The sequence below is a fragment of the Saccopteryx bilineata genome, chromosome 1 (assembly GCF_036850765.1).
Source record: "Saccopteryx bilineata isolate mSacBil1 chromosome 1, mSacBil1_pri_phased_curated, whole genome shotgun sequence".
NCBI classification, from domain to species: domain Eukaryota; kingdom Metazoa; phylum Chordata; class Mammalia; order Chiroptera; family Emballonuridae; genus Saccopteryx; species Saccopteryx bilineata.
The window spans coordinates 283,827,801-283,851,367 of NC_089490.1; the positions used below are offsets into that span (position 1 = coordinate 283,827,801).

Consider the following 23,567-nt stretch of genomic DNA (forward strand, 5'->3'; position numbering starts at 1 on the left):
AATTCAGAAAACAAAAAAATGTGAAATTTCTAGTCTTGCTCCTGCAACACTTAAAGACACCGGGAACAGCCGTATCACTGTATTGGACAAGCCCGGAAGGGTGTGCCATGCAGTCTGGCCCCGGCAGGAACCATTCAGAGACCTGAAAGAGAAAGCAGAACAAAAAACTCCTGGAAAACTAAATAATTAATAAAAGAAAATGGCAAGAGCCAATAAGAATCTCCCTGCAATTATAATTGGTAAAGGAATGGAGCTTGGAATGGGCTTACTATAAGAATGTTGATGGTAATGATTAAAGATTAAAAGAAGAATCTTTAATTCTATTTTTAAAATACATAACTAAGAAAATGTTACCAAGTATTTCTCCCTGGTTGTTCATGTGGAAATTTGCCCCTGGTGCTGAGAGTTATAGAAAATGGAAGAAAGCATGATGTATAAACTCAAGAGCCACTTCCTATTGGGGATGAAAAGATTAGCTATTAGGAAAACTGTTTAAGAGTGGTTTTTGTTGGGGTAGGCTTATGTCATCTATGCCCACAAGAATATCCTCAGTTTATTCACACTAAGAAATAATTGATTGTTAGTATTTTGCATTCACCTGTTCCAGAGATATCTTCATTTTAACTTGAGATCACAGGAAGGCATCCCTAAAGACAAAAATCCATTATTGGGGACAGAAAAGGGAAGTCATCCTCACCATGTCCCTAAACTGAAAGCAAAATATGTTCTCACACAGCTGTCCCAGCACCACCATATTAAGATTTGTACTGAATTGCAAAGGAAGGAAAAATTACTTTTCATGGTGTTCAAGTCTATGGGATCTGTTCATGGTCTAACAGCAAAGCCAGCCATGAGATAGAAAAAATGACAGGCAGAGATATTAAGCAAGATAATTACTTCCTTTGAGTAAGCATTTTGTTCTCTCTAGGCCTTGGCCAACTTGCAGAGGGGATAGAGTGCCATCTTGGTCTGCTGAGGTCATGAGTTCAGTCCCTTGTCAGGGCACATATGAGAAGCAAGCAAGGAGTACACAACCAAGTAGAGCAATGAGTTGATGCTTCTCTCCCTCTCCTTCTCTCTATTTCTCTCACATCAATGGAAAAATTTAAAAGCATTTTGTTACCTTCTAAATGAAATACTTTATAATTCTCAGAAAACTTCTTATTGTGGATTCTCTATTGGAGTCAAAGCAACATATGAAAATAAACCAGATGTTTAAATCCTAGAATCTTATGAGAGAACCCTGGAGTACACCATACATATTCTCAGTTAAATGATAAATGAACAAATAAAGCTGACGCCTGTGATTGTAGAAATTAAAGCATTGATATGTAAACAGTTTGGTTGCAAAAAGAAGAAAATCACTGTTACTGTAACTCCTGATATTTATCAGCATCTGTGCCCATTGATCCAATTGATAGTGTTTTACTTTTCTTTAGAACAATTTTACCTCACAATCCAAAGGTAAATTAGGTGAAAACTTCTGCAAAGGGTTCAATTGAAATTAAGAATCTTTAGAAGACAGAAATCTTTGAATTCTTATTATAACCTAAATTCTTTCATAAAGTATCAAGTAGAAACCTACTAAACTTCAAGATCATGTGTAGGAAAAAATCATAAAAATTAGAGATAGATTCTTTAGTTGCCAGATTTTTCGGTGGTTACTCCAATTTCTAAAAGCCATATATTGTACCACACAATTAACTGTAGAATGGTGCCAGCAGTGCCAAATATTCCCTCTCTAATTGTTCATTTTTAATTAAGTTATAATTTATTTCCCCAGAAGATTTTTCCTCAGTGAACCACACATTAGAGCAAGTGAGAATCTGATAAAAAGAAAATTATGTGACTTAATTTCACACATTGCATCACCTTTTTTGAGTAGAACCAAGACCTAGATCGTTCTCCTACCTCTGGAAGGATTTTTTTTTTTAATCATACCCAATACAAGGCACCAACTAAACAGCCATAAATTTGCAATTGATGAGCTTTACATTCTGAGTGACTTTTAAGCTGGGTGTGATTGCCGTGTTTTGCTGTATATTGGACAGGTTTCTTGTTTCAGATTATTATCAGTCGCTTTAGAACACAAGCGCATAGGGAATTTAACTGCATCTTTCAATAACGATTAACTTGCCTTGTGCAGACTATCAAAGGGATGTGATTATAGGTTGACCAGAAAACTTCACTTAATTAGGACCCCAAACACTCTACTCCAGTGACCCTGCTTCTCCATTCTTGTCCAGTTTTCCAAGTGAGAAAGGTCCCAAGCAGCTGCCTCCTGTCTTGTCACTCCTAGCCTTCTCTCTGTGCCTGTAGGGTGCACAGTGACAGTTTTATATTGGTTGTCTTGCTTGCACATGTGCTTTTTCCCCCTCAGAGCATATGTTTAATATTTGAGACAGAACAGGATGTTTAAAGTTATGAAGTTATCAGTTTGTTTTCCTTAGAAGGCACAGATGCCCCAACATGCAAAGTCCCAGAGTTCTTAATGTCCTCATAGCAGAAAGTGCCCACCATTGCATCTATGTTTACACAGTTATTATTCTCTAAATGGCCTAATGTTTTGAGCCAGCCACATTTTCACAATTTGCTGCCATTATGTTGACAGAGGACAACTGAATAATATACAAGGAAGAAATCAGTGCTTTGATTAAAAGAAAAATATGTCCAGATGACTTGAGGAAGTTGCTCCAACCCAGCTTTCCACATGAGATCTTATACTTCCATCTGCTCCTATAATCCCAAAGCATCCCTCCGATGCTGTATGGGCATTCACAGTGCCCCACATTTGAGTGGGGAACTTGCTGTTCAGGAAAGACTTTCCTAGTTTCTTTTGTAGCCCCCTAGTCCCCCAATAGGTTTCAGTTAGCTTGGTACACTTCAAGAGGCAGAAACTCAATATAGTTCTTTCACTGCACTAAATCCCTGTCGGGAGCCGATCCACTAGTGCTGGCTAAATACAAAACTTAGGACATTCAGGCTCTTTAGTCTCTGCCTCAGAAGTAGCTGATCAATTTGTTGAAAACATTAAAAGTATGTTTTCTATACATGGCCTGACCTCTTTGGCTACTGATATAGGCATAATAATAGCTGTGGTAATTATCACTCTTCTTATCCTTCCAGTCATGTTCCGACTCTTAAACAACAATCTCAGGGAAACAGCGGTGAAAATACAAAAGCTTTATTTAAATAATAAAAAAGGGGGAGATGTCGGGAGCCGATCCACTAGTGCTGGCTAACAAGGTCACAGCAGAAGAAGATCCACAACTGCTGGTTGACAAAGTCACAGCAGAAGAAGATCAATGGCTGCTGGTTAATAAAATCACCGCAGTGAAGACTAACAGCTGCGGGTTGACAAAGTCACCGCAAAGGAAAGGCACAACGATACTTCCCCCTTTAGACCTTTTTGAATTAATCTGGCCTTATATCCCCCCTTTTCTGGGTGTGTGCTATCATTTATGGCACAGGGATAATAGTACCGTACTTTCCCTGTAGATTCATAGCAATTTCTTTGGAAATGAGACAGAGGGTGTGAGTTCCACAGAAAAGCCTGTAAGCCCCTTGAACTGGGCTCATAGACATAAGAGGCTGGCTATGATATCCCTCATAATGGGTTAAGTTGGTAGGAGAATTTCTTCTTATTAATCATGTTAGAAAGAATAGATTGTGACTTATGAATAGGTAGGAAACAGTAACTATACACAGAGCACCTTTCAGCCTTCACTTAATTCATCACTTTTCCTCCCTAGCCTTCTCATGTGGTAGAGTAAAGAAACTTTCCATTCTTCTTGCATACCTGACCTGCAGGTGGTGGAACACTCTGAGAAAAGTAAAGTTAGAACTTAATTAGTGTATGAATATAGTAATAAATAAAATTTGACTAGACAATAGTATCCTAGACAAGGTAGAGTTATTAATCAGTACTGACCTTTTGGAAGTTTGTATCAATATTGTTATTGCTGTTCAAGTTATTGTATAATTGTACTTTGAATGACTTACAGTTTATAGAAATGAATTAACTGTTACCTAGAAAATGTAACCATAGTGAAACAAAAACAATGATTAATCAATGTATTCTGAATACCATGTGATTGTAACAATGTGTGTGCATAAAAGGAAAGCTAGACCAGCAATTGGGAGAGATGCCTGGCAGTAAATGCTAACTGGAGAATAAAGAGAAAGAAAAGAATTCGGCTCTCTCACTCGATTCGTGCCGACGCCGTCTCTTCCTGTGGGACCCCTGGACCCCCCCCCCCGGGGCTGTACCCCGGCAAATCCCCGAATCTGGGAGAAATTAGCAGAGCTGTCCTCAGAAATTCACATCATGTTGTCACTGCCAGTCCTTCCGGGTGGCTTCAGTGTCTTGCCACTCTGATCTCTAAGTGAGCATGGTACGGTCTTTCAACAAAGTTGTGATAATGTTTATGATGAAGGTTGCAAGCAGTAGGTTCTGGGCAAGTAATTCCTGCAGGATTGATTAGTGAACCACCTACCAATAGTCTGGGTCCAGAGCTTTTGGGCAAAAGTGCTGGGAGGGAAAGACACAGGGATCTCACCTCTGATAAAGGCTGGCACACCCTGTAGAAAACTCAGCAGGCTGAAAGCCAGACAAACCAAATGAATATATTGAGGAGCAGAGGACATTTCAAAAGAAAGTGTTATAACAGTTCTGAAACAAAAGACTGGAAAAGGGGACAAACTGAGCAAAGACAATGTTTCTTCCCTCAAAGATCTGACTCTAAACTCTTCAGTTGAAGGATTCTCTAGTTAAAGGTAGGCGTCCAGGATTCCTAGGTCTCTGATTCCCTAGCCCCACCCTGTTCTCTGCATATTTAGCCACTGGGCGAAGACTGTTAAAGACCGGAGTTGGGTGGAGGGTGCTTAGATGTAAATAACAAGAACTTTGATTGAGTCTCTCCTCATCCATTACCATTCAGTTACACTTCTCTCCAGGACCATCAATACCACCTTCTTGGTTAATTGGTATTATCTTTTTCTGTCCTCTGTCTTCTATACACAAATGTAAACAGACTATTTCTGACTAGCAACAGTTCTTCCTAATCCTCTTACAAAAATAGGGAGGAGGTAGGAGAACTCAGAATTTATTAAGATGATTTACTTTTACATGCTTTTAGCTCTTAATTTTGAAAGAAGCATTAATAGATATTTAGGGGATCTCCTTTAAAAGATATTCTAAAACTTCACAATGCAGAAATTATCTTAGTGGGGTTTTTTCTTTTTTTCTTTCCCATCCAACTCAAATTCTTAAAAACAAGGTAGAGGTCAAAGTGCCAGTAATTCATTCAAAGAAGTCTAGCACAGGGGCAGGGGAATATATACTGCTATCTTTCACCCAATCTAGGAATCAGAATTGTGGATAATGGCTTTTTCTTTATGTAACTTGTGATGAGTAAATTTTTACATTCTATGAAGAGGGAAGGGAAGACTTAGAAAAATTATTTGTTTGAGGTTGGCACTGTACAATACAGCACCCCTGGAACATCCTATGGTAGTTGCTACATTTCAAGGTATGGCATATTAGTATTTCAAAATATTTATAGAAACTTTTCTATTGTATTTATACTTTAATTTTTATTTTTAAAGCCATAGGGCTACTTTGGGCATTATTTTTCTTGGCTATTTTGATTTAAAGATGTATTCTTCTGTTTGGATAAACATATTTTTGAGGTTTGAGCCAGCTTTGTTCATACTAGGTTATCAGTCTAATGTAAAATTGCAATAGACAATTTTCTCATATGTTATATACTTAGAAAACAGAAAACTTAGAATAGTAATGTGAAGACACAATGCTCTTTGTTCCTTATTTTGATTATGTGGCAATACTAAACTAAGAGGAGTAATTTTAAACCCTTTGTGGATTTTGTGGCAAAAACAGAGGTCCCTTGCTATAATGAACTCTAAGGTAGATTATAGTTACAATGGATTGCTTCTAATTTTATTTTTGTTTTACACAATAATCATAAGAATTAAAACCATTTCCAGGGATAAAGGATAGCTCTGGTCATAGCCCAAAATGATTTTCAGCACTGTAAGAAACAAAAAAGGAACTTAACTAATAACTGCACATTTGCTATCTTGCACATTAATTTTGGTTAAGATAGTCTTAAATTTTTCCCCAAGAAAACAGAGTTTCTATTTCATAACTATTTGACTATATTTATTTGGGCAATTTTTTTAATAATGATAAAAGGTATGTTCTTTAGTTAACATGACTGGCCAAAGAAGAATGTTCAATACAAATATCTGGCCATTTCTTTGTGGTTTATGCTACTCTGTACTGTACTCAAGTATCATAACAGTCAATCACTGGATATCCAACTATGTAATTTCATAGACTCGCAACATGGCCAAAAGGCTGAATTAACCATTTTGCAAAATGCTGTTTTAACCATCTTTTTATTAGCTTGATCCATGAAGCAACACAAAGCAATCTTTTCATTATAAACCATACTTCTTTTTGAGAGAGGAAGAGAGCAAAAGAGAAACATCAACTCATTGTTCTCCTTAATTGTGCCATTGATTGCTTCTCATACGTGCCCTGACTGGGGCTCCAACCAGCGCCCATTGGGTCCAGCTGGCACCCTCAGGATGGAGCCAATGACCACAGATCCGTGACCTCTGATGGGTGATCCTGTGATCAGCCGGCTAGAACCAGCTAGGGGCAGTCCTCTGTCAACTGTGCCACCAGCCAGTGCCAAACCATACTTTTCTTTTGTTCACAATGACCTAAAGTTAATGCCAAAACAATAGAACATTAATATTTTTCTTTAAAATTAAAAACCAAAGTGCCATTTTTATTTTATTTTCCCTCAGAGATTTGACCTCCTTAACCAAAAAGGACTAGCATTGCTTGAAGGCCAATGTGCAGATAATCTGGCTCAGAATAAGGAATGTGTTTAATGCTATTTCTACTGAATGAACCAGAAAAGTTTCTACCTCAAGGCTTTTATCTGGTCGATCTCTGAAAAATGAATCTGAAAATGTTTTTTGTCATCTTTGATGATCTTTGCTTTTACTAATTTAATAGAGATTTAAACCAAATGAACAAATGTAACAACAAAAATTTTTAAGAAAATCTCAACCCACCAGCCTAGAATATATTGTCAGAGCGTTAACATTTGCTGATAAAGTATTTTAAGTTTAGATCTAAATTTATGAAGGTCAACAAAGTGGGTCACTTATGAGAGCAGGTAGGTATCTCAGTATGGGCTGGGGAAGCAAAGAGAAGAATAAAGAGGGCAGGATGGAGGAGATGAGGTTCCCTCCCAATCTATTCATGAGCCCCCACCCCAGGTCACAAGATCAAATCACAGCTTCCTAGAACTATAACCTACTCAATAGGAAACACCCTAGTACAGTGGTACCTTGAGATACAAATTTAATTTGTTCTGTAACTGTGCTCGTATGTCAGTCAACTCGTATATCAAACTGCCGATACTGGATCCATGCACCAACGCACCAACTAGAGGCAGCATCTGGACTCATGACTCATATCTCAGAATTTTGCTCGAATCTCGAACAAAAAATACGGACCGAGTCGCAGCTCGTATCTTTAAAAAAAAAAAAATTTTCATATGTTGGTCTGTTCGTATCTCAAGGTACCACTTGTATAGGAAATACAGTAGTCCCTCTTCATCCACAATTTCTGTTTTCACAGTTTCAGTTATCCACAATCAACCATGGTCCAAAAATATAAAATGGACATTTTCAGAAATGAATGATTCATGTTTTATATTGCATGCCCTTCTGAGCAGCATGATTAAATCTCATGCAGTCCTGCGCCATCCCGCCTGGGCAGTGTGAATCATCCCTTTGTCCACCGTGTCCATGTTGTATGTGCTCCCCACCTATTAGTTGCTCAGTAGGCCTCTCGGTTATCAGATTGGTTATCAGAAAGAAAGAGAAATCACAGTCACATAACTTTCATTACAATCTTAATTGTTTATTTTATGATTATTGTTGTTCATCTCTTACTGTTCTTAATTTATAAACTTTATAATAGGTATGATAGGAAAAAAAACATAGCCTAGATGTGTTGGTGTTATCCTCAGTGTTAGGCATCCACTGGGGGTCTTGGAATATATTCCTCAAGGAACTAAAAGCATAGGTTGTCCGGTAAACAATCTTAAATTGAGATCATCTCTAATGTATCAAATGAATATTCCTCCTTCCCCTCCTGGTTTCCAACCTCGACTCCAAGCAGGTTTATTGTTGTTGCTGTTGTCTTTTTGTTTATTTATTTGTTTTTTTAATGATCTTGAGACTAAGTGGTAACTTTAAATACAACTAATGCAACATGTTATAATTAGGAGCTAAATTTTAGATTTTTTAAAAATCTTAATCCAAATACTGCTAAGAGGTTTATTCAATAAATATAAATTTACAGATATCTTTATAAAGAGAAATATGGCCTAGAAATTATGGACAGGTTGAGATACGGGTTTAATTGGAATGTTGATGAAAGGTCCTAATTCTACAGAGAAACAATTATGCAGTTGGTATGGAAGGTTTTCCCATAAGTATTACAGTTTGTTTGAATTCTACTTTGCAGCTGAATTTCCAAAAGGTAATCATTAATTTCCCTTTAAAATGAGGCTGTGGGGGAAAAAAAGTTGTGATTTAAGTTTTGAAGACTTGAGATAGTCAGTACAGAGCTGGAGCCATATGGGATAGCCTTATATAAAGTCTTGCCCCCCAAAAGCCGAGAGCTCATTGAAAAGTGTTTTTGTGCTTCTGAATAGTGGGTCTATTCTTTGGCCTGGGGACTCTCAAGAAGAGACTATGACCTTGGATTGTAGTAGGTCCAGTGGACTCCCTATGCAGAAAGTATGCCAGGTCAGGGAAGGTGCCCATCCACTCACCAGGATACAGAAACCCTAAGCAGCTAAATAAGACAATGTTAAATGCACTAAGTCTCTTCAGTTGTTAACTTTTTCTATTTGATAAAATATATAGAAAAAAATCCCACATCATTTGGTCATTCATTTTTCCAATTATTTAAAACTGACAATAGGGATATTGTATTTATGAGTCAATATTTATATAATACTTAGAACAGTATCTTGTAGATAATAAATGCTTTATACATATGTTTACATTAAAAGAAATTGTAAATAATTTAAACAATGATAGATTACATTTTCAAATGACTAAGGAAATTCAAAGATTTGCCTTGCTTTAAGGGCATTCTAATTAATTATTGATCTTTGACATGTTTATAAGTTTATTGCAATTTCTCTTTTTTCTCACTAGAAAGTTGAATTTGTGAGATAGACTGCTGCTCTCTGGGGGGCCTCCTTCTGCTGTGAACTGAAAATTTATGTTTCTCTTTTCCAGACTCTAAATTCAATACCATACTAGGGATTGTGCTTTGAGAGATGCAAGCATTGGAATTTCGTAATTCATGGGGAAATAAGGCAAAAGCATATTCTGACAATTGAAGATAGAAAATAATTAAGGCTGCCAGATAAAGTGCAACTTGAAGGTTGAAAATGATAAATTGCAAGTATGTTCATGAAAATCTGGGTGCTTCTTCTCAAGATAAGGGCTGGCTCACTTCCCCAGCTTTGCAGAGTTGCCCATGAGCTCTCTCTGGAGGACAGTGAATAAATATTACTGTCTCACCTGCACAGTGGAAGGAAAGACAGTTCTGGTCACTTCAAGTGATGTGTGAATCACTTCTGGAGGGAAATAAAGTGATCCTGTTCCATCTTAAGGAATTAAACTTAAACAAAATAAGTCTTAAAATTCTAGGCCAATGTAAAAGTGTTATTCTTTTTTGTTTGCTGTGCATTTTCATTTCTTATTGTTAGTAGGAAGGAGCAGTGATGTGACTAATCTACAATAACAGGTGTCATGAAAGCCAAAGCACCAAGAATTTGTCTCTGAGCCTCTTTAGAGGATGAGTGCTGGAAGAGACCTTTTTGTGTGTGCAAGTGTCTTTTCAAATATCTTCTGAGTAGACCAATCTTATTAAGCTAAGTATATATATACTACCTTCAGCCTAAATTAAGTGGAGGGGAAGAGAAGACCTAAAAATCAAGTGTTGATGATGCACAGAGATGTTCCAACTTCTTCTTCAAGCTGAAACATCTGCTTCTCTCAAGTGATTTCTTTAAAATATTTCCAACTAGAACCAAAGAGCCTGAAAGGTATTTGTAGCAGGATCAACCAAAGGGCATTCTCTCTGGTGCATTAGTTGAACACTTTCTGGATGACCAAATCCAGGTGAGACTCTGGACTGACTTAGACATGAATGAGACAGCACTTGGCCTCAAGGTGTTCACAGTCTAGTGGAGAAAGAGATGCTGCATACAAAGGGCTATATGCAGCCATATTTGAATTCGATAGGAACACTGAAAGTAACTATATAGTTCAGCTTGGGTGGATCTGGAATGGCTTGACAAAGAGGCTGACATCCTACCTGGGACTTGAGCCATGGCTGAGAATCTACCCCTGAGTCTGGAGGCAAAGGCCTTCTGGGCCAGGAGAACAGCATGAACAGGTGCTCTGGTTTTTTGACTTTGGGGAAACATCTCCTACACATTCTAAAGAAATGGATTTTCTTCCCTGGGCAGTTCCTAGTACAATTCCTGGCACATAAGGAGCATTCAAGAAAAAAGTGTGAAATGGAGTGCATTGGTTTCCAGGGGCTACTGTTAAAAAGCACCACAAAGCAGGTGGCTTAAAACAGTAGAATATATGTATTGTCTCAAGGTTTCGGAGGCCAGCAGCCTGAAGTCAAAGTGCTAGCAGGGACCTAAAGGAAGATGCTTGCCTTTTTCAACTCCTGGTGGCCCCAGATATTCCTTGGCTTGTGGCAGCATAATTCCAACCTCTGCCTCTACCCTTGAGCTGCCGTATTCCCTCTGCATGTGTGTTTCTGTGTCCTCTCTCCCTGCGTCTGTTTTCTCTTCCTATAAGGACATCAGACATTAGTTTAGATTAGGGACCACTTTAATCAAGTGTGACCTCATTTTAACTTGATTATATTTTCTTTTTCTTTCTTTCCCCCTCTTTCCTTCTTTCTTTCTAGTGAGAAAGACAGAGAGAGGGACAGACAGGGACAGACAGACAAGAAGGGAAAGAGATGAGAAGCATCAATTCTTTATGCGGCACCTTAGTTATTTACTGATTGCTTCCTCATAAGTGCCTTGACCAAAGGATTCCAGCCAAGCCAGTGACCCCTTGCTCAAGCCAGCAAACATGGAGTCATTTCTATGATCCCACACTCAAGCGAGAGACCCTGAGCTCAAGCCAGATGAACCTGTGCTCAAGCCAGTGACATTGAGATTTCGAACCTGGGTTCTCTGTGTCTCAGGCCAATGCTCTATCTACTGTACCACCACCAGGTCAGGCTTGATTACATTTTCAAAGATCCTATTTCCAAATCAGGTCACATTCACAAGTAGCAGGGGTTAGGACTTCAACATATCACTATGGTGGACACAGTTCAACCCACAATCATAAGGATGAGCTATTCAAGTTTTGCTGCAAGAAAATTAGTTCATATTTCAGAATATTTACTTTCAATGCAGGACAGAAGCTATGTTAGAGTGGTCAAGGGTTTGAAAAGATCAGAGTTGAGAATCTCAGTTAAATTTTTGACAGATGATGAAAACTTGAACTGGAGTTTTAGGAATAGAGACAGAAGGGAGGAGAACATTAGGTCCACAAGCTAATCAGAGTAAAGGACATGGCAACTAATCATATATCCACAGGATTCAAGATAGTTCCCAGGTTTCTAGCCTAAGAGGCAGACCTGACACGTGGAGATACCATTAATAGTAACTAATACAGAACGTAAGAAAGAAAATTGTTTTGGAAAAGATACCGATGCATTCAGCCTGTCTGTATTGAATTAGAGACATATCCAATACACTTGTGGAGAAAGGGCAAGCACAGCACTGTCCTGTAGAATCTTTACGGTGATGGAGAAAGGGCTAGCACAGCACTGTCCCGTAGAATCTTTACAGTGATGGGGAAAGGGCGAGCACAGCACTGTCCCGTAGAATCTTTACAGTGATGGGATTGTTCTCCATCTGTGTTGCCTGCTGCAGCGAGCACAGGCTACATGTGACCAATGAACTCTTGAAATGTGACCAGTGTACCTAAGGAGCTGGATCTTTAATTTAATTTAAATAAATTTTCAATAGCCATGTGTGGGTAGTGGCTACCCTATTAGACACCACCAGTCTAACAGTCTCTTGGATATATGTGTTGAATGTTTGAGGAGACTCAGAGAATAGTCTGTACTAGAAATTGAGATTCAGGAGTCATTAGGTTATAGACAGTTGTTGAAGCCATGTGAGTGCATGAGCCCATCCAGGGGAAGGCTAGAGGTTAACAGAGATGAGTTAAGGAAGAAACCCTTGGACACTACAGAGAGGGTGAAAAGCAACACCTGAGCAGGAGAAAGATAAACAGAGAAGAGAACGGTGTGGCAAAAGCCACAGGAGAAATTTCAGGGAAAGAGCAGTACACCACCTCATAAACAGATTTTATTAAACACAGTATGAGAAAAAGCTTTCACAATTACAATATTCTTTTACCTATAAATGCAATGGCCATATTTTGTTCACTCAGAGTTAGTACATTGTGCTCTAACCATGGGTTTTTATTTTTATTCTACCCCTTCTTCCCCCAACCCTTCCCGCTGACATGAAAAACATTTCAAAGGTTTTTGGAGACAACAATAAGGACTTTATAAAGATGGGACTATGCCAGGGAACCCAGAATAATATGCCCCTAAAAACATAACCCCATAGCAGGAGGGTGCAGAATTTCTTCCCCATGAAGTCTTCTGTCGAAGTTGTATAATTTTTCTTAAATGCCTCCACCAACAATACCACTTTCTATAGATTCCACCTAACTACTCTGCAATGTGGGTGGAATTATTTTCAGTTTACACAGGGGGAACCCATGGTGCAGGAAGTTCCATCGACTTGCCTCAGAGATGCAAGCTGCACATCGTAGAGCAGAGACAAGAATCCAATTCATCGGTCTTCCATGTTCTTTCCACCCGGACAGCATTTCCTGCACTTAAGACACTTACAAATGCTGTCATAAATTTTGTCACATCAACTCACCCTTATACTATTATTTGCTTAATATTTTAGAGTAAACTTAAAAAGCTCACAGACAACAGTATGGAGTTTACCAGAGGAAAAGGGGTGGGAAAAAAGTACAAGAGGGTCAAAGGGGAATAATTGGTGTTGGAAGGAGACGGAACTTGGGATGGTGAACTCACAATACTATAAACAGATGATGCATTATAAAATTGTACACCTGAAACCTTTATAATTTTATTAACCAGCACCACCTCAATAAATTTAATTAAAAATAAATAAATAAAAGTTAAAAGCCACCACTGCAAAATAAATAAATAACCAAATATTCCAACATTACCTTACTTGGAAAACTAGTGTCACTTGCCATAAATAGTGTGATAATTTTTTAAATAAAAATTGATTAGAATCAGAAATAAAAACCCCAAACAATAAAAAATATTAAATGCTAGGTAAGTACTGCTGTCAATAATCTTGAATCTAAGCCCTGTTTTTGTTTTTGTTTTAAGGTTAATAAATGTTGAAAGAGATTCTAAAAACATGCACTACCCTTGCATTTTGAGAAGGGTAGCATCTAACAGCAGGATGCTCTCTCTCAGGGACAGAACATCTTGCTTTCCATTAAAGAATAAACAGTAGGGCCTGGCCAGTGGCTCAGTGGACAGAGTGTCAGCCTGGCAAATGGACGTCCCAGGTTTAATTCCTGGTCAGGGCACAGATAAGAAGCGCCCATCTGCTTCTCATCACCTCCCTCTTCCTCTTCTCCTCCTGTAGCCAATGTCTGGTTATTCCGAGTGTCAGCCTCAGGCACTGAGGATAGCTGTTGATTCTAGCATTGGCCTCAGACAGGGGTTGTCAGGTGGATCCCGGTCAGGGCACATGCAGGAATCTGTCTCTCATCTCCCCTCCTCTCACAAAAAAAAAAAAAAAAAAAAAATATATATATATATATATATATATATATATTTTAAAGATAAACAGTATACAACTATCTCCCTTCGCCATGTTATATATAAGAAAATGAGGGTACTAAGAACTTATCCTTTCAACACAAAAGAAAACCATAAAGAAGCTCATGAATTATAATTCAGGATTCCTAGTTTCTGAGGCTACCCGATATTTTTGTCCAGCAAAAATGTCATAAAAGAGTCCCTGTATATATTCATGTTGCAAACACAATCAAACCCACTATAGAGTCCAAAGATGCCATTCTGTAAATTTCATTGATTTTATTTATGACTTTCAGAAAAAAGTGGCTTGAAAGCTCTCTTAGCAATAATTTCCTTCTAGAGGAGCTAAAGGGCAAACAGGATCCCTGCTGTCAGTTCAGCTCAGAGTCAGAAACTGAGTAGCACTGGGAAACTGGTGGTCAGGCATCAATAAAGAGCCAGGCATTGGCCTGGACCACAGACCATGACCTTAGAGGAGCCGCATTCTCCCCGAGATCTCAGGGATCAATCACCATTGCTCTACCTCTCACGGGATAGCCCAGGTGATGGACAGAGCAGGTGTCTCATTCTCGGACAAAGTCTGATCGTGAGGTTGCTACCTTCTAGATGACATTACCAACAAGAACCCTGGAGTCCTAAAGGTAAGTCTTCCAGGCAAAATGCAAAAGAGCCTGGTCTATAAAAAAGGTCCACTTTAAAGCCACTAATTCCTTAAATAAGTTCTAGGTGCAGATATAATGTGAACCACATTAAGAAAAAATATTTTGAATTAAAACAAGAAGAAAAAAGATCCTTCAGATGGTATTTTTTTTTCCCTAGCTGAGTTTTATAGATATGTTTTTCTAAGCTTGAGTTTAAGCTAAGAAAAGAAATTTTGCTTTTTATGGCAAGAGTTCTGGAGTAGAAAGACCACTTGTAATAGAGAGCATCTTGCACCAAAGTTCTGGTAATCAGAGGGGGAACATGTGGAGCGGCTTTGTAAGTTTTGACTTTGAAAGGCCAGTATAATGTAAATACGACTTCCTAGAGTATAAACAGCAGTGGTTTGAAAATAAAAACTTGTACAAAACAGGCAGCTATCTAGTTAGAAGAAAATGTGTCTAATAAGCATGTGTGTATGAGATGCCTTGAATATTTTTATACTGTACCATAATTACTAAAGATGTAAAATTTCCAGGACTTCTGAAACCATGAGAAAGTTTCTTGGGTTTCCCCCCAGAAAAAGACAGCTATGCTTTTTGGTGTTCTTTACATATGTAAAGTAACTTAAGAAAACAAAACATAGTGTTCCCATGCAAATTACATACTTGGAAATGTTTTCAATTATTAATGGAGCCACAAGCTCTTAAACTTTAATCAACTATCTTTTAGTTTAGACAGCAATTGAAAATATCAGTATAAAAAAGGATAATTACATTTATTTGAGTTAGAATCCCCATTGTGTCAGACAAATATTATGGTCTCCCCCCCCCGCATTGATTTGAGAGAGAGGAAGGGAAAGGGGTAAGGTGAGAGAGAGAGAGAAGCATTAACTCGTTGTTCCACTTAGTTGCTCCACTAGGTTGTGCATTCATTGGTTGCTTCTAACCTATGTGCCCTGACCAGGGATTGAACCTGAGACCTCAGTGCACCAGGACAACACTCTATCCACTTGACACCCGGCCAAGGCCAAAGATTACACTCTTTTTGATAAAATCCAAAAGCTCAGTCAAAATATTGTTGAATTCACTATTGGGAGATTTTATATTTATTGTCTTCACCTTAGATTTGTGAAAACTTCCTTTCTTTCTAGACTTGTACAAACTTTTCTATCTTTTACCATCCTGGATTTTGTGTGATTTGTTGGCATTTTCAACATATTTTCTCTCTCCCTAAAGGATACAAGGAATTGGAGCGGTCTGAGTCTAGGCTGTGGAAGTACTTTTTAATGGGGCAGTGGTGAATGCAGGAAGGAGTAGATTTCAACTAGAAATCTGCTGGATACTCCAGTGAAAGGCAAAAACTCCTCCCTTCCTAGATCTCAGCTGGGCACTCAGGCAGCAGTAACAATGTGTGGTAAATGATCCAATCAATGAAGATATCATTACTTTCTTTTCTGCCTATAAATCTGTATTCTAAGAATCTGCAGGAGCCCAGCCTACAGAATTTTAACACCCAGTGTTTATCCCTATGTTTTCCTTGCAGTGGTCTGTGTGTTTTTCTGCACATATCGGAGTTATGTGGGGTTTTTAAAATTCTATTTCAATCTTCTGAATATATCCAGCTTCTGAATACCATTAAAGATTCTGTTAGGCCACAAAATTGATGTCCTATTGAAAGAGTATGTGATTATTTCTCTTTTAAATTCTCCCATTCTGCTTTCATGATACTCATATGTTTATCTTTATATTTCTTGGAGTCTTGCATTTTGTGTAAACCTCTTTGCAATGTTTCTTTGCATATTCATAATTGACAACTACTTTTCTAATTCTTACATTTGTAATTAACCAGACATGTCCTTTCTCGCATATTTCCCTTTAATATCTTTGTCTGTCTCTGTCCATCCCTCCATGCAATCTACTACAAAATAATTTGGAGAGCCTACCTTTAAAAGATTATATCATCAATTCATGTACTTATTCTTGAAAAAAAAGTTTGCTCATAGAATATCTGCAGGAAAAACAGTGCTCTTGGTAAATAGCCTTTTACATTCTGGAAATATTTCCTATGTTATGAAGGTGTATTCCTTTCCTACGAGTTTGATATTCCTTTTCCTGACATTTCAAGGGACCTCTTATCTTCAAAGAAATGATTGAGTGTTCTGTGTGCTCCTGTTTGCAATGTTTCTCACCAAGAAGGCCTTGTGAGTGATAACCTGCTCCTTATAGCGATATGCCTACCACAGGAGCAGCAAGCGAGGTAGCCAAACTCCTGCGTGCCGTTTCATCAGGAACCCCACCGCCAGTTATCAGAAGGACTTCCCAGAATTTAAGGACACTTGATGTAGGCATCATTTATCCTTGATATAAGCTTTTGGAAATGTATATTTCATCTGGCATGTTTTGCTAATTCTGTTATTTTCCCTGCTCAAAATGATGTCTGTGTGGAGACATTCCATATACTAGTGTTCATCTCACCATTTGCAGAAATTAAAGAAAGATGTAATACAGTAGCTAAGTTTTATATAAATATATACAAATGTGTACAAAGTATTAAAATGAATAATCATATTCTCTCATGATTATTGCACAACAGTATCCCCTTAGTGATACAGGCTGATTCTGCTCTACAGACATCAGATTGTTATAAATCTGCTTGGAACAGGTGTTCAGATCTGAAAATAAGTTCATGCCTACAAAATAGTCTAAATTCATACTCTTTCTTTCTTTCTTTCTTTCTTTTTGTATTTTTCTGAAGCTGGAAACGGGGAGAGACAGTCAGACAGACTCCCGCATGCGCCTGACCGGGATCCGCCCGGCACGCCCACCAGGGGGCGACACTCTGCCCACCAGGGGGCGATGCTCTGCCCCTCTGGGGCGTCGCTCTTTTGCGACCAGAGCCACTCCAGCGCCTGGGGCAGAGGCCAAGGAGCCATCCCCCGCGCCCGTGCCATCCTTGCTCCAATGGAGCCTCGCTGCGGGAGGGGAAGAGAGAGACAGAGAGGAAGGAGAGGGAGAGGGGTGGAGAAGCAGATGGGCGCTTCTCCTGTGTGCCCTGGCCGGGAATCGAACCTGGGACCTCTGCACGCCAGGCCGACGCTCTACCACTGAGCCAACCGGCCAGGGCCATACTCTTTCTTTTTGCTTCTGTTTGTACTGCAATATCATAAGGCCTGGAGAAGAGTTCCAGCTTTCTTCTAAGTCTATCGTCTTCATATTTGTCTTTGATCCTGTCCTGTCGGAGTGTGTATCAGGTCTCAGGACATCAGTGTCCTGTTTCTAAGCTCTGTCAGAAAAATTAGCAGTGATTAGCTGTCAGGCTCTAAAAGAGACATAGGAGAAAAACTAGATCTTCCTGCAGTCACTTGCGCAAATAAAGTACACTACTTGGGAGGTGGACGTGATTCTTGTTTTGAATTTGAAGTTGTGCTCTATTTTTCTAGTACATAGATGTTTATATTCTGAGATTCTTAATAGTTCTATGTGAAAAACTTCTTTTTTTATAAATCATGCCTAGTGGCATTAAATGGCTCCTAGGATCAAAGGATAAAGAAGACTACGTGTGGCAAGACATACATATTTTATTCATAATTATATTCCAAATTAAAATATATGTGTCTATGTCTGTGTGAGTGTTTGGGGTAAATATATATGTTTTATGTTTATATTTATATATAAATACATATATACTAAATATGTATTATGTTAAATATGTATATATAATGTACATTAGATACATTAAATTTATATATTTATATAACATGTTATATACTTGGGAAAAATATCAATAAAAGGTACTTTGTGACAACTTTCAGGCATGCATATCTCTAGTTACTTATCTTACTCCATCTGGGCTGCTGCAACTAATACAAAAGACTGGATGCTTAGAGACAACAGAAATTGATTTCTCAACAGTTCTGGTGCCTGGGAAATCCAAGATCAAAGCACTGGCAGCCCTGGTGTCTGGTGACACTTGCTTCCTTATAGTCAGCTCTCTCCTCACTGTGTCCTCACACACAGAAGTAAAAGAGCACTCTGAGGTTTCTTTGATAAAGGCACTAATGCCATTCATGAGGGCTCCACCCTCATGATAGAATCACTTCCCCAAAACCCCACTTCCTAATACTATCACTATGGGGGTTAGGATATCAACAAAAGAATTTAAGGGGGATATAAATATTCAGACCATCACATTACTTACTCATTATTCCTTAATAATTTTAATTATCAAGGGCTATTTACTCAACAATGACAAATTATATCCCTTCAAAAATTCTCTAAGGGTTATTGCCCTGCTAAAGAATAAGTTGGAAGGAACTGGAGAGTCTTGGTGTATCAGCATTTCTGGCAGAAACCTTCTGGACATGTGAAGGACATTGTCGATTTTAAGTTATAAAGCAGTAAATTCAAAGAAAAAAAGTATTGCAGTACAAAAGGTACATGGGTATGAGAACTACAAATAGACACTCAGTGGAGGTATAGGTGACAGAATTTTGTGTTATATGTTATTACTGGAAGTTCTTTGAAGAAGAAAAAAAGGAGTGTTTGAAAATTCCCAAGGTATGAAATATGGACAAGCACACAAGGTCAGAATTTTTATATCTTTAGAACTATACTTGGAGCTGCAAGTGACTTAGAAATCACCTAGCTGAACTATTTCACAGATGAAGAAAGTTGTGTTTTGGGGAAAAAACTATCTTTTTGTCTTTCTCTGTCTCTCTGTCTGCCTACCTATCTATCTATAGAGATATATAGATATATCTCTATAGATAGATATAAATGTATATATGTGTGTGTGAAATATATAAAATTATATAAGAATATTTAGAGAGAATAAATGTCTTCCTAGATGAATATATCCATCTATAATGTAAAATATAGAATATAAACATAAAGAGAAAAATTCTTTCTCATACATACAGATTGAGGTGGGGGGGATATGAAATGAGCAGATTCTTTATAGTTGTATTCTGAAGAACATAACTTCTTAATAAACTTAAAAACCATTGTGTCCTCAAGTGATCTGTCTGGTTCCAAGGAACAAAATATGACTCACGTTATTCAAATGCAAAGGGAAGGGGTTGTTATTAAGAGGGAAGGAATAAATATTGTCACAGATATTTATTCAAAGCTTGGAAGTACCATCTGAAATCTAACAAAGGAAGGGGTGCTCCCCAGACGTGCGCCTCATAGTTTGGGATACAGCTATCAGAAGACGGGGCTGGACACTATGGGGCAGGTGAGAGCAAAGACAGCACACTTTCTACACTCACTGGCCCAACTTCCTTTCTGAAACTTACTCTCCTCATTTGTAAATGAAGCGTATTTTCTGCCTAACCAAAATATAATTAGGAAATTAAATCAGTTTGTGTTTATAATATATGATTGTCCTCCCAGAATAGAAGTTATGAAACTTTGAAGTTGCGCCTTTTAGATAATCACCATTAAAGTAGATCAGAGGTCAGCAGACTATGGTCCTCAGGCCAAATCCAGCTGGTTTATTCTTATAAAACAAATTTTATTGCAACTACCATGCCTGTTTGTTTACACATTGCTTATGGCAGCTTTTTGCACAACGGCAGGTTTGAGCAATTGCCACAGAGAGGGGGCCCATATGGCCTGCAGTGCCTCCAATATTTCCTGTCTGGCCCCTTAAAGAAAAGTTTGCCCATCTGTGGTGCAGAGGATGAGCTCCTTTCTGGAACTGGTGAAACTTGCATGAGCTTCTGCTTCTGGTGATGGATTCAGCAGGGTCTGCCCAGGAAGGGTATCAGTGGCATGAGAGTGTCATCCTGCACTTGCGTCCTTCTGGGGCTTCACTGGGGCCATCATTAACCCTTTGCTCTCTGTCCTTTGCCAGACTCCGACCTGAGCATGCGCACACTGAGCACGCCTAGCCCAGCCCTGATATGTCCACCGAACCTGCCCGGATTTCAGAATGGAAGGGGCTCGTCCACCTCCTCGTCCTCCATCACTGGGGAGACGGTGGCCATGGTCCACTCCCCGCCGCCGACCCGCCTCACCCACCCGCTCATCCGACTGGCCTCCAGACCGCAGAAGGAGCAAGCCAGCATAGAGCGGCTCCCGGACCAGTCCATGGTCCAGATCTTCTCCTTCCTGCCCACCAACCAGCTGTGCCGCTGCGCCCGCGTGTGCCGCCGCTGGTACAACCTGGCCTGGGACCCGCGTCTCTGGAGGACTATCCGCCTGACAGGCGAGACCATCAACGTGGACCGCGCCCTCAAGGTGCTGACCCGCAGGCTGTGCCAGGACACTCCCAACGTCTGTCTCATGCTGGAAACCGTAACTGTCAGTGGCTGTCGCCGGCTCACAGATAGGGGGCTTTACACCATTGCCCAGTGCTGCCCGGAACTGAGGCGACTGGAAGTCTCAGGCTGTTACAATATCTCCAATGAGGCTGTCTTTGATGTGGTGTCCCTCTGCCCCAACCTGGAGCACCTGGATGTGTCAGGTAAAGGGCAAACGACCTCCCCCTAGTGAGGCCTTCCCCAGGCACCATCCCAAAGCATTAGTGACACTGTCACCCTGGGAGGGGCCACTTCTTGATAACCATTAAAGATAGAGAGTTGGGTGGGAAGGAGCTGAAGCCCAAAGAAATTGTCTCTATGTAATCATGACCCTGGAGGCCAGAAACATCTCTTCTACAAATAATGTCAACTTCTTGGAAGAACTCGAGGCATGTTTTGTCTGGCGCTTCAAGTTAGCATGACTTTTAAATGTCTTTCCTTCCCATAATTCCCATAGTTATTTCAGAACAATCATAGATTACAGGAACCAAGTGTATAATCATAGGGAAATAGGATCCAAATATCTAATTCAGACACAGGTAGTTTATAACTGCCCTTACGTCCATTAGTCACTGTTCTCTAGTGCCCATGAGCTGCACTCTGGGCTGTGCTCCTGATCACTATTTTGCAGACAGTGGAGAAAACCCCTCCTGGTCAAGTGTTCCCTTATATCCCCCCCAACTCTCCTCAGCTGTGGGTTGAGTTTGCATCTTTTCTTTAGCACAATTCTCAATTACATAGTGCCAAAGGTAAGGCCAATTGAATGGGGCCTTTAGTTCTTTTACAAATTGATGCAAGGCCCCCGGCATGGCTGCTGTGCTCAGAAACTTCTCACAGGCAGGAAGAGTCAAAACCCAGACTCACTCTTTGGCGCCAGATGTGGATCCGGCCAGACTAACAGCCTCTCTTTATCTCATCTGCTGCCCAGTGAAAAGATGAACATCCGAGAGGCTGAAATGTGCAAGACGCATCAGGGAGTTAAATGGACCTCATAAGCCCCAACCTTGGGGACAGTTGGGGAGGGTTAGAGAGGCAAAGACCACTGTGACGGGCAAATAAACAGAATTTGGGATTTATAAGCATCTGAGGTAAATGATACCCTCCAAAAAAATCCGGAGGTAAAAGCCAGCTCTCTCAGCTCGCTCTCTCTTTCGAAAGCCGACATCTGAAAATATTTCACATGACAGTCAATTATTTTTTGCAGATTCTGTCCCTTGCTAGCCAGCAACTCTTTGCTCTCCTTCTCAGCTGGCTTCAGGACAAAACCATAGTAACGTATGTTCAGTCGTGAGCAGCCATTGGCATAATGAAGCAGGAAACGAAGAGGTTTCCTTACATTTTTTCCTCCAAGGAATTCTGGAAGGAGAAAGCATTGTGATGTGGTGGAAACTAATTTCAAAACCTTGTGATTTGAGATAATTTGCAGCTTTCTCTAGATATGTTTCCTCTTCAGTTAAAAAGAAAGGGCAAAGAATTGGAGTCTTTAACAGTCTCAGATTCAGGGCATTGTGAGCCTCTTTTATAAACACTTCATTTTCTTTTCCTTTCTTTGATTAGAAAATGATTTATTTTTGGAACCCCCATCTTTGTTAAAGGGACTCCCCGTGCAACTTGAATACAGCCTGCAAGTAATTTTGCCTTCTCTTTTGCAGTCCTGTTGAAATTCAATGCAAAAACTACTTTGGCTATTTGAGAATGGAAATACCTGGGCTTCTAGCCTGAGTGAGTGGGCCCTGCTTAGCTTCTTTGACTAGCCATTATGTAAGTCTTGATGCCTTTCCTCTATACCAATCTGACTAACTTGCAGGTCCATATATATTTGTATAGCTCCTCGCATGTCTCCCAAAGCCCTTCTGTGATATGTGTACATAGAGACCAAAACATCTGTAGTTTACCAACAGCACAGAATTTCAGATATTGGGGGCCAAGGGGATGGGTTTTTAGGTAGATGCACTGAAACATCCAACAGGCCATAAGGATGAACTGGTTGTCACCACCTCTGAAAGATGCCCTTCAGTTCTGAGGGACTGTAGAAATCGTCACATTGATACAGGGAGCAGCCAGAGGGCTGCCACAGGTGATTTTTCTATGTCTTATGCTCTTTGACTTTTGCAGCTGGCCTCTGAGAGTGGCCACCTTCTCAAAGGCAATAAACTTGACTGTGGAAGATCATTGCTGATCTAGATCTTAATTCCTCCTGAACACATGAGACTGCCTCTACCATCCCAGATAACGCAGAAAGTGCCCACCTTGAAAGCTATCTTTTCAAGTCATTGGAAATTATTGTAACTAGCTGTAGTGCCCTTTTTTTTTAACTGTCACATGTTTTACAAATGTTTAGTCAGGGTTCGCCAGAGAGACAGAACCAACTGTAGGTTAGGAGTGGAGAAAATTTACCCTCGTCTGACTGTACCAACAACAATCTCATTGAGCCTGAGATGTCTCATCTTTAAGAAATGAAGGTTAAATTGGATGATTTCTAAGTTTTTCTTTATGTTTGTAATAGATGAATGCATGAACCAGTTTCTTTTCACCCTAACCTTTAGCAAAGCTATAAGAATTAAGGCTAACATTAAAATT

At 39.5% G+C, this 23,567-nt stretch overlaps 1 protein-coding gene across 1 annotated transcript in view; it reads left to right on the forward strand.

Moving 5' to 3' along the window:
- Window positions 1-23,567, forward strand: part of FBXL7 (F-box and leucine rich repeat protein 7) — a 403,508-nt gene that overhangs the window by 374,256 nt on the left and 5,685 nt on the right. Inside the window, exon 3 of the mRNA XM_066243937.1 lies at window positions 20,540-21,151. Coding sequence (XP_066100034.1) covers window positions 20,540-21,151 — 612 coding nt within the window. The remainder of the gene's footprint in view (window positions 1-20,539; window positions 21,152-23,567) is intronic.